Source organism: Bombina bombina, chromosome 4, assembly GCF_027579735.1.
Source record: "Bombina bombina isolate aBomBom1 chromosome 4, aBomBom1.pri, whole genome shotgun sequence".
Lineage (NCBI taxonomy): Eukaryota > Metazoa > Chordata > Amphibia > Anura > Bombinatoridae > Bombina > Bombina bombina.
In genome coordinates this window covers 716,811,891-716,829,821 of record NC_069502.1, presented here as the reverse complement: position 1 = coordinate 716,829,821, position 17,931 = coordinate 716,811,891, and the positions used below count along the sequence as shown (strand labels likewise).

General features: G+C 34.6%; 1 protein-coding gene across 1 annotated transcript in view; it reads right to left on the bottom strand.

The window, feature by feature from the left end:
* Positions 1-17,351, bottom strand: part of AFDN (afadin, adherens junction formation factor) — a 502,926-nt gene extending 485,575 nt beyond the window's left edge. Inside the window, exon 1 of the mRNA XM_053710918.1 lies at positions 16,855-17,351. Coding sequence (XP_053566893.1) covers positions 16,855-16,956 — 102 coding nt within the window. The 5' untranslated portion in view covers positions 16,957-17,351. The remainder of the gene's footprint in view (positions 1-16,854) is intronic.
* Positions 17,352-17,931: the final 580 nt, after the last annotated feature.

Here is a 17,931-nt window from a genome sequence, read left to right as displayed (position 1 = left end):
GGGCACATTAAATAGGTGTTTCTAGTTTATAAAGAAGTTTTAGTAGAGACGTCTGTTATATTTATTAGCTAAGTGTAGCGTTTGACAAGTACATTTAAGATGCTGGATGAAGTAGCCAATTGAGTGGTTAAAAATAAAGGACATTTGATTAAAAGCAGCACATTTTCCCTTTAATACCTGTCTTGTATCAAAACCCAACAAATTAAAATAAAATCTCTGTAATGATATATTGTTTTTACTGACACTTTTATTATACATTTCGTCTTGTATGAAGAACTTTGTTTACCCTCTCTGTTTTCTTCTTCAGAAGAGAAGAAAATCTTGATCAATATTCCCTAAATGAAATTAAGTGCTCTACAAAAATATTCATAATGCAGGAGCCAGGGTAAAAAATACATATCAGTAATTTAAAGGGACAGTCAAGTCCAAAAAAAAACTTTCAATTTTCAAATAGGGCATGTAATTTTAAACAACTTTCCAAATTTAATTTATTTGAAAAAACAGACGTGTAAGCTTAGGACCTGGCCCATTTTTTTTTATTCAGCACCCTGGGTAGTGATTACTGATTGGTGGCTGGAAAGGTGTAGCGTTTAAATACTGGTGCATAGGCCCTCCCAGCATATGTGCGTATGCCACTGACAAACAGTACACAAGTTATTGAATCATTTTTGCCAAGTATATTGCAAAAATGCTTTTTCATAAAACTGAAATGGACATTTCAATTTCACCTTTTCTACAACAGTAGAACTCAAGTAGCAGCAAAAAGCACAAAACAAACAGAAATCCAACAAAACTCTGTCAACTCATGCAAACTCGTGGCAAGTAATGCATTTAACAGATTTAAGAATCATATATGGCAGCAAAAAAACACTATAAAGGCCCATCTATATGAAATTCTAATTGATAGCTGTACATATCAAAGGGGGCATTATCCTAATGTCATCAGTAATATTAGTTTAGATGCTCTTCAGGAAAAAAAAAAAAAAAAATACCATGGTGTGACTGTGTTGAGGATACCTTAGCAATCGAGTGGGTTAAAGGGACAGTCTAGTCAAAATTAAACTATCATGATTTAGATAGGGCATGCAATTTTAAACAACTTTCCAATTTACTTTTATCATCAATTTTGCTTTGTTCTCTTGGTATTCTTTGTTGAAAGCTAAACCTAGGTAGGTTCATATGCTAAGGTCGCCTCTTATCTCAGGGAATTTTGAGTATTTTTAAAGCTAGACGGCATTAGTTCATGTGCGTCATTGAGATAACATTGTGCTCACACCTGTGGAGTGACCTAGGAGTCCGCACTAATTGGCTAAATGCAAGTCTGTCAAAAAAAAAACTGTAATAAGGGGGCAGTCTGGAGGTTTGGATACAAGGCAATTACAGAGGCAAAAAGTATAGTTGGTTATGCAAAACTGGGGAATGGTTAATAAAGGGATTATCTATCTTTTAAAAAAATAACAATTCTGGAGTAGACTGTCCCTTTAAAAAAGTAACAACTTGCTGTTGACAATCTACCAAGTCACTGACCCAGAGAACATGTTTTCATGAAATACAAATACATTTTCAAACATCCACCTTTAGATGCAGAAAAAGCAGACTTCTCCTTCCAGCCAGTATAAATTATCCTATTAATCTTTATGGTTAAATAGACATGGCTGAGAAGTTTGTTTAGGACAGAAAAAAAAAAAAGTTTGTAGATAAAAATCATTATTAAAAAGTAACATGAATAATTATTTTTTTTTTCCCTGAGCATGCAATTTTGAACAATTTTCCATTATGCTTCTATTTTCTAAAAGGCTTTGTTCTATAAGCATCCTTTATTGAAAATCTTATCTAGGTAGGCTCATGAGCAGCAATGCCCTACTGGGAGCTAGCTGAATGTACATATATTCAAAGTAAAAACAACAAAAAAAAGCAATATCAAAATCATGAATGAGGAGAGTATGAACAGATTAAAACGTCCATTTTATTGGAAAATCTTTAAAAGAATTAAAGGGCACAGCAAACTGAGATTCTTGACATGAATAAGTTTGTAAGAAAAATCACTTTGAAAAAACATTTTAAAGATCTTAATGCCCCTGTAATTGATGTGGATTCTGCCTGTGATAACCACAATTGGACACCTGTCAATACAGTAGATTTGCATAATCAACAAATGCATGATAACAAGACAATGCAATAGCACTTAGTCTGAACTTCAAATGAGTAGTAGATTTTTCTTTTAAATAAATTGCAAAGTTATGTCTATTTCCACTCCCCCTGTATCATGTGACAGCCATCAGCCAATCACAAATGCGTATACATATAGTCTGTGAATTCTTGCACATGATCAGTAGGAGCTGGTGACTCAAAAAGTGTAAATATTAAAAGACTGTGCACATTTTGTTAATGAAAGTAAATTGGAAAGTTGTTTACAATTCCATGCTGTATCTGAATCATGAAGTTTTAATTTTGACTTGAGTGTCCCTTTAATGAAAATTGTAATTTTAATGAGCTGTGTGATATTGTGTCTTTGTGTGAATTAGAGACAGAGCCCAATTCAACAAATGCTTTAAACAAACAACAACCCATCAAAGAGGTTAAAAGAACATTAAACCCAAACATTTTCTTTCATGATTCAATAGAGAATACCATTTTTAAAAAAAGTTTACAATTAACTTCCATTATCAAATGTATTTAATTCTTATGTTATTCTTTGTTGAAGAGATACCTAGGTAGGTAGCGTGCACATGCCTGAAGCACTACATGACAGGAAATAGTGCTGCCATCTAGCGCTTCTGCTAATGTATAACACTGTTGCAAAACTGCTGCTATATAGTGCTGCAGACACGTGCACACTCTTGAGCTTACATTTCTGCTTTTTAACAAAGGATAACAAGAAAACGAAGAAAAAATGATAAGAGAAGTAAATTAGAAAGTTGTTTAAAATGTTATGTTCTATCTAAATCATGAAAGAAACTTTTGGGGTTTTATGTCCCTTTAAAACAAGTCTATTCTACCCTGTAAATGCACGTAATTATGTCATTGAAATATTCCACTCCATTGTTAAACAGGACTTAATTTCTCTATCCTAAGAGGTTCTGAAAAAGAAAGCAAAAATGACAATCTGAATAGGAAAGAGAGGATTGCTCTAGGAAAGTTGGAAAACATCATTATTGAGTTAGGAACTGACAAATTAATTCTATCTAAAAAGACCAGTGAGAATGTGTACGTTGAGCATCCTAGAATTTTGATTTTTTAATTCTTGCCTAAAGTACATAAGTCTTTGGTCAATCCCCCCCCCCCCAGGGAGACCTATTATTTCAGCTATTGGCTCTCTAGGGGAAAGATTAGGACAGTGGGTAGATGCTCAACTTCAACCCATAGTACAATCACTACCTGTTTTTTTACGAGACACCAAACATTTATTGAGATTACTACAAAATACACGTTGGAGTGAAGGTCAGATCTTCTTCAGTATAGACATTGTTTCTCTGTATTCTTGTATACCCCATAATATTGGAATAATTGCCGTTAAAAATATGCTGTTGAGATACTCTGATTATGGTCCGGATCTTATAGAGTTTATATTGAAGTCAATCTCCTTCTTACTGAACCATAACCATGTTATCTTTAATGGTGATTATTTTATGCAACTAAGAGACACTGCAATGGGCCAAATTTGCCCCATCGTATGCCAATTTATATTTGGCAGAATTTGAAAGGCTGGTAAATTTTCAGTGAGGAGAACTATAAAGATAACATCAAATTTTACACCAGATTTATAGATGATGTATTAATGATATTGGAAGGACCTAATACAGGTATACCCCGCTCATACAGCGGGTTAGGGACCGGAGCCCCGCTGTAAAGTGAAAACCGCCTTAAAGTGAAACAAGGCAGTTTTAGCTTTCTTTTCACTTGCCAGTGTGCTTAAAAACATGTTTTAACTAACTTATATTAGGTGTACAATAGAGCTAAGTTTAGTTTAACACTCGCACAGCACAGTATTCAATAAATACTGTACCTGTAAAATAGTGACAATCACTGTAGTACAATTTGCCAGAGTATAGCACTGAGACACAGATTGCACTGTAATGATGTAAACAGAGTGAACTAAGCATAATAAAATGGTGCCAGTCACTTTTCTTGCAATCTCACGAAGATTACAGCACTGTTTAAAAATCCTTGGAGGTTGAACTTCAGCTGCACAAAGCGCTGTATTAGCGAAGCGCTGTAAAGTGAAGCGCTGTAAAGTGAGGTATACCTGTAATGCCTTGAATGATTTTGTTAAATATTTGAACAACAATAATGGCAATCTTAATTTCGCATTCAATACCTCAGAAACCAACATGCCCTAATTGGATGTATTATTGACACATGACAGTGAAACGATAATGACTGAGGTTTATAGGAAAGATTAGTGGCAACACCATATTAAAAGCTGATTCGTTACATCCCCAACATTTAAAGGGTATACCTAAACGCCAGTATATCCGGTTAAGACGAAACTGTACCAATCTAGATTTCTACTGGCAACATGCAAGAGATTTAACAGCACGTCTGATAGAGAGGGGTTATGATCCTTTGATATTAAAAAATGTTTCTGAACAGGTTGCCAAATTTGATAGAAATAATCTCTTAAAGCAGGGTTCTTCAAACTAGGGGTCGGGACCCATTACTGGGTCGTAACACTACGTTTACTGGGTCGCGACTTGTGTGTGTGTTTTATGTGAGTGTGAGTGGTGTGTGTGAGTGTCTGGTTTTAAAGTGTGTGTATGTTGTATGAGAGTGTGTGTGTGTATATGTTATAAAGGTGTGTGTAGTGTGCTTGGTATGAGAGTGTGTGTAATGTGTATGTTATTAAGGCGTGTGGTACGAGATTGTGTGTGGTGTGTGTGTGGTGTGTGTATGGTATGAGAGTGTGTAGTGTGCGTGATATGAGAGTGTGTGTATGTTATAAAGGTGTGTGGTATGAGATTGTGTGTGTGTGTGGTATTATCTTTTACAACCCTTGCAAGTTTGACTACAGTCAGGAATAAAGTAAGCACACATTTTAGTCACTTTACCAAAAATTGCAGCTATCTGTATACTACCGCCAACATTTTCAGACCAAGCATAAAAATAGGGTCACGAAGGTATGTGGTATTATGTCACTGGGTCTTGGGGAAAAAAGTTTGAAGAACCCTGTCTTAAAGGATTAAAAAAAAGGAAATAACTGGCTATGGTGACATTAATTTTATAACCACTTATAGCAGGCAATTCAATGAGATCTTTAATATTGTTAAGAGACTTTCTATATTAGAAAAAGAGTGATCTCCAAAAATTTTCAATGAATTGCAAATTTGTTTCATTTAAATCTGAAACTATAGGAGATAGAATTGCTAAAAATTTTGAAACAAATATTTCAACTAAAAAAGAAACGAATACAAGTAACATCCATTAATACAGGCAAAGTGTATAAAATCAGAAATAGAATTGCAATTCAACATGTCATTTATTTGATAACTTGTGGTTGCAATTTTCAATATGTAGGACTCACTTCAAGATATTTAAAAAGATAGAATTAGAGAGCATCTGCTGTCATTGGAAGCAGAGGTTCCTAAAACTCCAGTGGCAAAACATTTTTGCAAACATGTTGGGAGTGCTTCACTCTTTAAATTTCAAGGTTTAGAACAAGTGACGCTAAATGTGAGAGGAGGGGACAGATATTTGGCTCTTGGTAAAAAAAGAAGTCTTTTGGATTTACACTCTCCAAACAGGACATCCTATATGTATTAATAAAATCAGCGATGTTAAACCGTTTATATATTATTCAATTTAGAATTACAACTTCAAGTACTTCTCCTATGTGGCAATTGGAATTATGGGTCTAACGAAATGTATTAAGTACACTATGTAAGGGAAATTCATAATTATCAAGTGCATTTATCTTTTATACACTACTATACTTAAGCGCCTATGATAGTGTTACTTATAGAATCGAAACTCAATTTGCTATTTAACATCATAGTTGGTAACACACTAACAGTAAGTGACCCGGTCTTGTATGTGATTTAAGCATATATGAATTTCTTTCTCAAGTTTTTAGCTATGTATGTATGTATGTATGTATGTATGTATGTATGCACATAATTCAACATTTTTTACAGTGTGTAGTTGTTTTTGAGGTATTTTTTTATATGCGCTATTGCAGCGTTTTTATACATCTGAAATTGCAGGTGTGTGTATGTTTCACCTTAATTTGATTATACTGAGATAGTGTATCTGGCCAATAATTGGTTTTGGTGAGCAACCCCACCTGCAATTTAATGCTTACAACTTCACCTGTCTGACAGCTCTGATGAAGTGCCGCTAAGGCAGAAAACGCGTCAGCTGCAATCTCCGTTTGCTGTGCCCTTTCATTCTTTAAAAGATTTTCCAATAAAATGGACATTTTAACCTGTTCATACTCTCCTGATTCATGACTTTGGAATCGCTTTTTTTGTTGTTTCTACTTTGGATTATTTCTCTAGGGGCGTAGTGGAGAGCCCCAGCACTTCCAGCATCACAGTCTGTGCTGTTGACACAGAACCGGCACCACAATGAGGTCTTACACTTTCTGAGAATTTTGGCAATACATGCTAACCAGGATGGCTACTGTGACCACATAGCAGGTGTACATTTGGATTATCTATATCCCTGAAGCCATTGCCATTTGTATCGGACTTTTCCTGGCAGAAGAGGGGTAAGCCTTTTTGATAACTTTTTTTCACTGTGGGAGATGCTTTAATAGATAGCCCCGATATAGCCACTACTTGTGGGACTCTGACCAAGTTGACGTCACGGGGTATTATACAATTATATTTACAACCAGTTACACCTAAAAGGTCCGTGAATAATATTGGTGGTCTTACTATATATATATATATATATATATATATATATATATATATATATATATATATATATATATATATATATATATATATATATATATATATATATATATATATATATATATATAAAAATGTGTCTCGTCATTGCCTCACTCAATGTGTTCAGCTAGATCCGAGTAGTGCATTGTAGCTCCTTCAAAGGATACCAAGAGAATGAAGACAATTTGATAATAGAAGCAAATTGGAAAATTTGTTTAAAGAACCACTTAAGTACTGTAGAATTGACCTGTTAACAAATATACAATAAAAGGCAATGCAATAGCACTTTTAATTTGAAGTGAGCAGTAGAATTTCAAAATTAATCCAATTTTCCATCCCCATGTATCATGTGACAGCCATCAGCCAATCACAAAATGCACACATCTATATCCTGTGCACTTTTGCACATGCTCAGTGGGAGCTGGAGCCTCAGAAAGTGTGCATATAAAAAGGATGTGCATGTGTTGATAAGGGAAGCATATTGGAACGTTTTTATATTGCATGCTTGATCTGAATCATGAAACTGTAATTTTGAATTTAGTGGCCCTTTAAAATTGTATGCTCTATCTGAATCATGAAAGAGTCCATGCCTCTGTCTTAAAGTAATCCCTCTACCATAGGCATTTGTATAGTACGTCACTTCCGGTGACGTTTAATCAGCTGGTGGCGGTTTGTGGCGCTCACTGCGCATGCGCTAGAGGCCCAAACTCCTTACAACAGCTGATGCGAAGATACAAAGAATGATGTGGCACGCGCACGTTACTGGTTACAAAATCCCAATGAACGTGTTTGTTCATTGGATTTTGTAACCAGAAAGGGTCGCAGAATATGTACACCGACAGCGACGAGGAGCAGAAGAAATATAGCAAGGGATCAAGAGCCCAGCGCAGCTCCTTAGGTTACAGGAATTCAGAAACTGCGTTATTTATTTGCACATCCTGTGAGATGTTTTTTTTTTTTTTTTTACATCGTGCTGTGCACTTTTTTTCAAATTTTGACAGTTTATGAACAAGGATCAGAGAATAGAAAAGCACCAGAGATATAGTGTGAGAGATAGTACGTAGCAGACGTATTCAATATATTTCCTACCGCATCTCACAATGTTAGTCAATACAATGTCAGTACCGTTTCTGGTTACAAAATCCAATGACACACCACTTGTTCATTGGGATTTTGTAACCAGTAACGTGCGCGTGCCACATAATTCCTCATCAGCTGTTGTAAGGAGTTTGGGCCTCTAGCGCATGCGCAGTGAGCGCCACAAGCCTCCACCAGCTGACAAAGTGACGAGGTATACACATTCCTACGGGTAGAGGCATAACTTTAGAACACCTCTTTAAAACACTAATATTTTGTATCAATCGCTCTAGAACGGAGCTACACGTACATTTCTAGAAGCTGTCGCTCGCTAGCTTCTGTGGACTTGCCATGAACAGATATTTGTAACACAAAGACAGTTTTTAAATATTTCAGACAATTTATTTTGTATTCAAACCATCTGCTTTATCTAACTGCTGATATATAATATATTTTAGTCAAATTTACATTCTTTGTACTTTGAGAGTTTTACTCAGTCTTTCAAGCTGATAAGAGTCACAGAACGTGGTAATTCCAGCTTGAAGTGGTTTATTTCATGTTCCCAGCATGCACAAACCCCAGGAATTATATTCTGTTTCCTCAAAGTTTGCAGGTAAGAGGAACCGATTCTTTAACACATTCAATTGCAGATAAGACTGCGCTCTAATTTAAAGGAACAACAAATAAAGCACAGAAAGAGGAGCATATTCAAAATAGTAAAAATTAAAATCATCAATTTTAAAGTTTAAGGTATACAGTAAATTCAAATCAGTGTCTTCCTCTATACTAGAGGTCAGAATGCCATGTATGGCACATACCATGGTAAAAACATTTTTGAGACTGAGTCCCACATTGACAGAGTATGCAATTTTAAGCAACTTTAATTTACTTCCATTAACAAAATGTGCAGTTTTTTATATTTGCACTTTTTGAGTCACCAGCTCCTAGTAAGCATGTGCAAGAATTCAGAATATGTATGTGCATTTGTGATTGGCTGATGGCTGTCACATGATACTGGGGGAGTGGAAATAGACATAACTTAGAAATTTGTCAGAAAAAAAGAAACACAAAACAAAAACAAAAAAATACTCATTTAAACTTCAGACTAAGTGCTATTGCATCGTCTTTTTATCATGCATTTGTTGATCATCAGGGAAATATCTGAATTTGCAAAGTATGACCCATGAGGAACCATCTACCTAAGGGTGATGGCAGAAAACCAGGCATGGCCTTGTTGGCCACTGTATGTAGAGGATATGGCTGCCCCTCACCGACGCACACTAGGTCGAAACGTATGGCTGGAGTTTGCTACTTCTCTCATTCGAGAGGGATTGCCTGGTATTTCAGGGATAAATTGTGCTTTTTTGTTGGACAGGACAGATATATTGTACTGAAGGAAAGTTCCTCTCTATGAAAGGCACAATCTGGAAAAACAGCCTGCACTTGTGGTAGTCGCCATAGAACAAGATATTATGCAATTGTTCATTCCCTGATCTGAGCTTCTCTCACTTTCTATATATTCTAATTATCACCCCGAGGAAACAGTGTCCTGAGGTGTGATGTTGTAAAACCAAACATGGACCCGTTGCCCACTGTGCCTAGAGGGATATAAGTGAACCTTATTGCTGAAGTCAATACTAGGCCGAAATGTATGCCTTGGGTTTGCAATGCCTCTCATAAGTGGATATAAGTATTTTTTGAGGGGGGTCCCCCCACAGGAAAGATTTGCACCGTTATATATTTTTCAATGTCAAAAGGAAAGCTGATAAGTATTATGTCAAGAATGTATAAAGATTGTATTTTTAGTTTCCTCATTAAATGTAACGCTAGAAAACAAATCTACTAAACACAATACCACCATTAAGCCAGAAGTAAATTTCCAGGAATCATAGCTTCCAAGATGTATCAAGTCATGTGTTAAAGCTTGGGGGCTAGTACACTAAAAAGGTTAAAAAGCTAAATAGTGGTGAGAAATTAAACTTAATTTAATGACATCTGACTGACAATCTTTAGAATCTAAATAAAAGTTTCTGAAAAACCCACTGTCACGAGTACTCTCAGCACTACTGTCATTTACCATTACATTTATCCAAAGGGCTTATACCATGGCAGACCAACTCGATGTTTCCAACAAACAAAATGACAGCACAGGCTCTGATAAGCTTTGGCTTGTGAACAGCCAGGATATAGTTTAAAAAGAGTTGTAAAAAGAAGGAAAAAAAAAAGTTTAAAAGAGGAGGATACAGGATTTTAAATTACTGGACATAATGCCTATGTTCTTTAGGGTTTATTACCATTTTTATTTACTTCTTTTTAAATAAAAGCCAATAGCGTACTGATGATGGCCTCTAGATCCAGTGTGTTCAAAGCAAGCAGCCCTAGTAATATGTAAGACAAGGGGGATACTATCCTATTAAAAAAAAAAATAGTTCTATTAGTATAATTTTATTTGCAAAGTAGTCCCAAAATTATAGAAACATAGATATTGATGGCAGATAAGAGCCATAGGCCCAGCAAGTCTGCCCGATATTACCTAACAGTATAAACTTATCTAGTTTGTACGATAGCCTTATGCTTGTCCTAGGCATTTTTAAAGTCCCCCACAGTGTTTGTCATTAATACTTCTAGAGGAAGTTTATTCCATAAATCAATCACTCTTTCTGTAAAGAAGTGCTTCCTAAAATTGCTCCTGAATCTACTACCCTTCAAGCTTGAGATCATGACCCCTTGTTCTTGAATTATAGAAAATATTTAAATCATGTTTTCATTTATTTATGTGTTTTACGTTTAGAGGGATACTAAACCCAAATTTTTTTATTTCGTGATTCAGAAAGAGCAGGCAATTTTAAGCAACTTTCCAATTTACTCCTATTATTTTTCTTCGTTCTTTTGATAGCTTTATTTGAAAAAGCAGGAATGTAAGATTAGGAGGAGTCGGACCATTTTTGGTTCAGCACCTAGGTAGTGCTTGCTGATTGGTGATTACTTCAGTTTAGGGGTATTAGAATTAGTGGTTAGGCACGGCAGTTCTATTCTTATACATCGCCAATATGGGTGGTAATGCTGGGTATTAACTATAGCCAGCATCACTGACCAATGGCGATGCTGCCTGTTAGCCGCTATGTCAAGAGCTTGGGATATTTCGACAGGCTCGCTCGACATAGCCGCAAATCCCTTTGAATATGTTGCCACTTCCCATCATGGGGGCCACAGACTTATCTTCTTTTACTTCATTCATTGAGAAAATACAAAAATTCTGCATTTATAGTATTGAAACCAAATGCTAATTTGAGAATTTAGTGACAATAAATGCAGGATATTTTTTTAGTGAGAGAGAAGAGAGAAGAGAGAATAGATGATAGATATTCACACCCAGGTAATATCAGGCAGAACTATTTTTTTTAAGGTTATTTAAAATAAAAGTATTAAAAAGATATACTACTAATTTACATGTTAAAAAAAATGGTCCAACATAAATTGTTCTAATCTACTGTAAACAGCACAATTCAAGTTCAACTTTGAACTTCAACCAGTGTATCACTCTCCTATACACTTGTGATCAATGACCTTGCCACACCTAAAGAAAACTTTACAAAACACTAATTTCTATATTAAAATGTTAAGCAACAGGTGTAATTTATAACAAAATATGAACAAAATTGGAATATTTGCTTTAAAAAAAAATAATGCATTTTTCACTAAATATTTTTTTTTTAACAATTAACAAAATATGCTTTAAAGAAAGTTATATTATTTCTATTTTCCAAAATGTTCCAACAGATACATGTTAGTAATTTTTTAAAATACCGTAAATGGCTATATTAAAAAAAATGCCCCAATAAACTGTTCTGTACTGCAGTAGCTTCAGATTAGACAGAAAGCCGTCAACAAAAGAGAAATGAATTCACTCTACGCCTCCTTTGTTAATGAATAGCTCAGAATAAGGGCTGAACCTAAAGGAAAGTGTTAATTTCCTACTTTTCTCTGGGAACAAGTCACATGATCAGCCACCACCCTATGAACAGAGGCTGAGGTCATAAGGGACAAGAAGAATAAACTGCTACCTCACTGCACACTGAACAAATGCTTTCATTTGAATACCTAACCAGATACATCCCTCAAATAACAGAAAGGCGATCAAAGCTTGGATTTCTTTTTTGTCTGTCAATAAAACAGTTGTTATCAACCAGATTTATTCTGTTTAAATCCAGATGGTGACAGATTTAAAACTAAGTTTCTGATGCAAAACAAGTATTTTCTTTTTTGGAAAAACAAAGAAATGTAACTATAGATGAAATACCTTTACAGCTGCAGCCTGTGTTTCCTTTGCAATGACACTTCTGTGTCTATACAAACTCACATTGTCCATCTCCCCCACCCCCCAAAATAAATAAAGCAGTCAGATTTTATAGGAACACACAGAGAGAGGTTAACAGTGTTTTTACTTTACAGACTACTAAAATAAGCTTGTCCGCATCAATGTATTTCTTTATTGTAAGAAATACATAAATGGTCTGGATATTTTCTCAACTTTATAACAAGGGGGGGATATCATGTTAAAACAAGATTTAAAGGGACACAAGTCAAAATTAAACGTTTTCATTATTCAGATAGAGCATACAATTTTAAACAACTTTCCAATTTACTTCCATAAAAAAGTGAACAGTCTTTTTATATTTAAACCTTTTAAGTCACACGCTCCTACTGAGCATGTGCAAGAATTCACAGAATAAGCGTATATGCATTTATGATTGGCTGATGGCTGTCACATAGTACAGGGGGAGTGGAAATAAACATAACTTTTAAAATTGTCAGAAAAAAATAAAATCTACTATTCATAGCACTAGGTGCTATCGCATTGTCTTGTTATCTTGCATTTGTTGATTATGCATATCTACTGTGTTGACTGGTCCTTTAACAAGTATCTGGAGATTTTTCACATGTAAATGTTTTAAAGAGGATATGATCCTAACAATACATTAGATACATCAGTGGATCATAAACATTTCTGCTTTGGGCCACTTTCTATACTAAATGTGTGATTGTTGAAATTAACTTCAGCTTATGTATGGAGAAGGGGCTTCTCCTTATCTCCCAGTTTGATTAACCCTAACATGCCTTTATAAATGTATACCAGTGTTCTCGCCTATTTAGTGGGTGCACCCCCTGGCTGATTTTACTCACCATTCAGCTAAAATGTAAGCCAATATTAAGCTAAAAGTAGCTAATATTTAAATGTTCAATCTATATTGCAAAAAATATCATTAAATACATTTATGCTAAATTATGCAATTAATTTGTGCTTTGCATAGCTAAAAATAATATGATATTTTCTAATATATATATATATCTTGCTATAAATTGTTGAAAGCATACAAAGGTTAACTTAGAAGCAGCAATGCACTTCTAGAAGCTAGCTGAACACATATGGTGAGCCACTGAGAAGAGGCATATACTGTATGTGCAGTCACCAATAATTAGTGCATTACTGCTCCTTCAACAAAGAATACCAAGAGAATTAAGCAAATTTGATAACAGAAGTAAATTGAAAAGTTGTTTAAAAAAATTGTATGTTCTATATAAATCATGAAAGAAACAAATATTTGGTTTCATGTCCCTTTAACTGCTTATATACTGCATGGAAAATACTAATTATATAGAGTATCTATATATCAGAAGTGTGCATTCAGAGCTCTCTCATATATATATATATATACATACATACACACACACACACACACACACACACACACACATACACATATACATACACACACACTAACAAACAAACATACATATATACATATCTCTCTCACAAATAGCCGGTAGCCCAGCACTCCAGCCTCCAAGGTGTATTCACTACCCGGATGCTGTCCTCATGGAAACATGTAGAAACTTTCTTATGGAAGGAGAGCACTCACAGGACTTTTTCGAGCAAGACAGTGTAATTTTATTTCCAAATGGATATAGCAATAGAATTATTGTCGACGTTTCGGCCCCAATGTGGGCCTTTCTCAAGACAAAAATGTTACTTATAAGTAGCAATCAATATCGCTCACAACGGCATGCAAGACGATCTCCCAGGCGACAGGTTGTACATTTTTGTCTTGAGAAAGGCCCACATTGGGGCCAAAACGTCGACAATAATTATATTGCTTTATCCATTTGGAAATAAAATTACACTGTCTTGCTTGAAATATAATCCTGTGAGTGCCCTCCTTCCATAAGAAAGTATACAAGCACTGTGTTTCAAAAAAAGTCTATATATATATATATATATAAAAAAATTTAATATAGTAGCCTAGAGGCAGAGTGCTTGCAAATTTGCTGTGAGTACCACAGGTTCACCTCCCGCCCTATGAACTCTATTACTACAAAATGAATATATTCAATGGACAAAAAGAGTGTATTTGCAGGCAATATTCATGAAATATAAATTCACCTTAAAAATCTTGGCTATAATATTTTATGTTAACATATATTATTTGCAAAACAAAATTAAAAAATCCTAGCATACCTTAATACCAAACAAACAACTTATGTAAATTTGGTATTCAGATACAGTTAAAGTGCCATTAAACGCATCTTGCTTTTGTACAACGGTCTTGCTTTGTACCACATTTCTTAAAGAGTCTACAAATCAAAACCTGTAAGCTAAGGCCTTCAAAATGCTTCAAATTGCCAAAACCAGCTGTAGATATACTTGAAAACAATACAGAAATAGAGCTTGCGAGTATAATTTACAGTATATTCATATGTTAATTACAAACTTTGCATGTAATAAGACTTTAACTGCATTAATAGGTACTCATGTCCACTATGTTTTAAACTAAAATGTGATTATAATCTAATCATATTTTAAGTTACTATATAAAATTATCTAGTATGGTGGCCCAAGGCCAATACGTCCATAAATGACAGGTGATCCATATATTTAGATAGAGAATGCAATTTTAAGAGACTTTTAAATTTACTTCTATTTTCAATCCATTGTTGAAAAAAGAATATGCACATATCCAACACTAGTGTGAGCTTGCTGCTGATTGGTGCTTGCACACATTTGTCTCTTGTGATTGGCCAACTAGATGTGTGCACCTAGCTGCTAGTAGTTCCTTCAGCAAAGGATAACCAGAGAATGAAACAAATTTGATAATAGAAGTAAATTGAAAAGTTGTTTGAAATTGTGTGTTCTATCCAAATCATGAAATACAATTTTGGAGTTTTCTGACCACAAATTGATTAGTTTAATAAGTTACTTTATTGTTATTGTATCTGTCAATTACAAATGTTGCATAAAAATGTGGCATGCATTGCTACAGAACAGGTTTCTCTGCTCCACCCTCTTATTGACTAATGGAACTCTCCACCACAAGTTATGTAGTACCAGCTGGGTATTCTGTATTTATACACACACACACCTTCGAAACCAAACGCCTCTTGTGATTCAACATTGTTTAGTTAAACAGGTGGAGATATCCAAATATCTTTGCCAAGAGACAAAAAATGAACATTAAAATAGCTATTTTTACATAAAATAACATTAAAGACTAAAAATCTGCAATGCTATTCAATAGCAGGTGACAACTTCAAGTTTAAAAATAAAATATTTTCTTTTCTAAACCAGTGTTCATTTTTTTTACCTACTTTAAAAGTTAAACTATTTGTATAAATAGAAAGTGTCATTATGTTGTTTACTTTTATGTGGTTGTTTAAATTGCATGCTAGAACACCGATAATGCTAATCAGCATTATAATAGTGGTTTTTATTTATATCAATATTTTCAAAGGCTTACAATTGAGGAAGAGCAATAATTGCTATAGAAAGAAATGACAGAATTTTCTATAATGTAAGGTGTTCTAAAATTGCAGTCAACAGCAGTTTTACACAAATAAGCAAAATCAGTACAGCACAAAAGCCTCCATTAATATATATATATATATATATATATATATATATATATATATATATATATACATACATATACACACACACACACACATACAGTCACAATATAAAATTCTTCCTATACAAGCAGACAAAAAAAAAAAAAAAAAAAAATCAAACTTATGTGCTTCTCCCCTCCCACCACCTGCTGGAGACCACCAGTGCCAGGCACTCAAGTGATCTTTTTCAATGAAGCCTAATAATTTCTTAACTCCCTCTCAAGTCTTATGGATGCTGTTAGCTAACTCTAACAACTTTAAGAATAAAATACAGTCTTTAATAATTGGAGAAAAGTGTGAAAGATAAATAAGTTATATAGCAATAATAATAAAAAACACACATGTAATTCAGTCACACACATATTCCTTCAAAATACATGCAGAAAATCCAGGACCACTACAGTTAATGCAAATTGCAATGTTTTGCATGTTTATGTACATACTGTATACAAGTTATTAATAGAAACTTAGGCAGTTTTGTCACTATTTATCGATAGTTTTTTTTTGTTTTTAATAAACTGTCACTTTGATTTGTGCATGCATCACTTATGCTTTCAAATATAGACGTGCAAGCAACATTACAAGTGGAGTTAGTCCACTGCAATAAAACAACAGTCCACAAACAATATATTTTTATGGTGTAGATTTACACACATATCAAAGTAGCAGGTACATTACTAACACAGGTGTGAAGTAATGAGGCCATAATTTATTTTTGGTACATACAGCAAGTTCCTATGGTCACTCAGATTTTAACCCTGTCTTTCTTAGTAATGAGCTGCATCCTTTCTTGATAATCTAGGGGTTAAAATCAGCCTCACATTATAGGATACTGTATCTGTAGTGATCAGAGCAGTGGGCTGAAGCTAATGCTATTACAGTGTCTGTCCCCTGGCTAGGTCCTGCCACCGCAACCTACTCCGGGAGGGGCACTCACCTCGGTGGGTTGGCTGATCTCGAACAGGTCGAGCCGGTTGGCGTTCCAGTGGTTAATGATGTCTGCCAGTTTGCGGCGCTCTTCTTCCCGACTCCCCGACATGTCTTTCCAACCCTCTGTATAAGGGTCAATGAATGGTTAAAATAAAATAAAATCCAGGTCGCAAGAAAAAAAAATCCAGTGCAAGGTGGCAGATCACACAATGGGCGCTAGGAACTGTCCAGTATAAAGGGTAGGATTCCCCCTCCCAAGCTGTATCTGCTGTCTGTGCTGAAGCTTCACTCCCAGAATCCACCTTCAGCTCTGTGCCTTATTCCACCGGCTGTAACCATTATCCAGGCTGAAGAATCACCAAATCCTTTAATAGAAAATCATCGAGAGAAAAAAAAATCTTCATATACTAATCCTGAATAGATTGGTGTGAGAACCAAGATTCTATAATTAATAAGAATTGAAAGAGCCGTAGTAACAGTCTGTATGCCCAGCAGTTCCTGTATCCTTCTCTCTCATGCACCAGAATTGAGCTCCAAATCCCTCCCCTGCCTCTCTCACAGCCTCTCTCTCATTTGCTCGTTTAAGATGGATTAGAACGGTTGCTAAAGGTGGATTAACAGGTGATATTCAGTTCATCAAAACCTCTATAATAAAATCTCAGACTATATATTCGACTTGCACACTTTTATTTATATATATATATATATATATATATATATATATATATATATATATATATATATATATATATATATAAATATAAATATAAAAATATATATATATATAAAATCATATTTATAATACTAAAGTTTAATGTATTAATATTCATTACAACTGTTTCTTTACATATAAACATATATCATGACATCTATAGCAGTTTAGCTGTCTATGATCACACACACTCTCCAATAAACTTTGTTGTATACATAACAAGTTTGATCAAGGCAAGTAATTTGTAAACTTTTTCATACTTGCATACCTATATCATTATTATTTTGAAATAAATAGCTATTTATGTAGCTTACTTACAGAATACGTCGACCCCAGCACAGGAAGATTCAATATTTCATAGAGTTTCATACT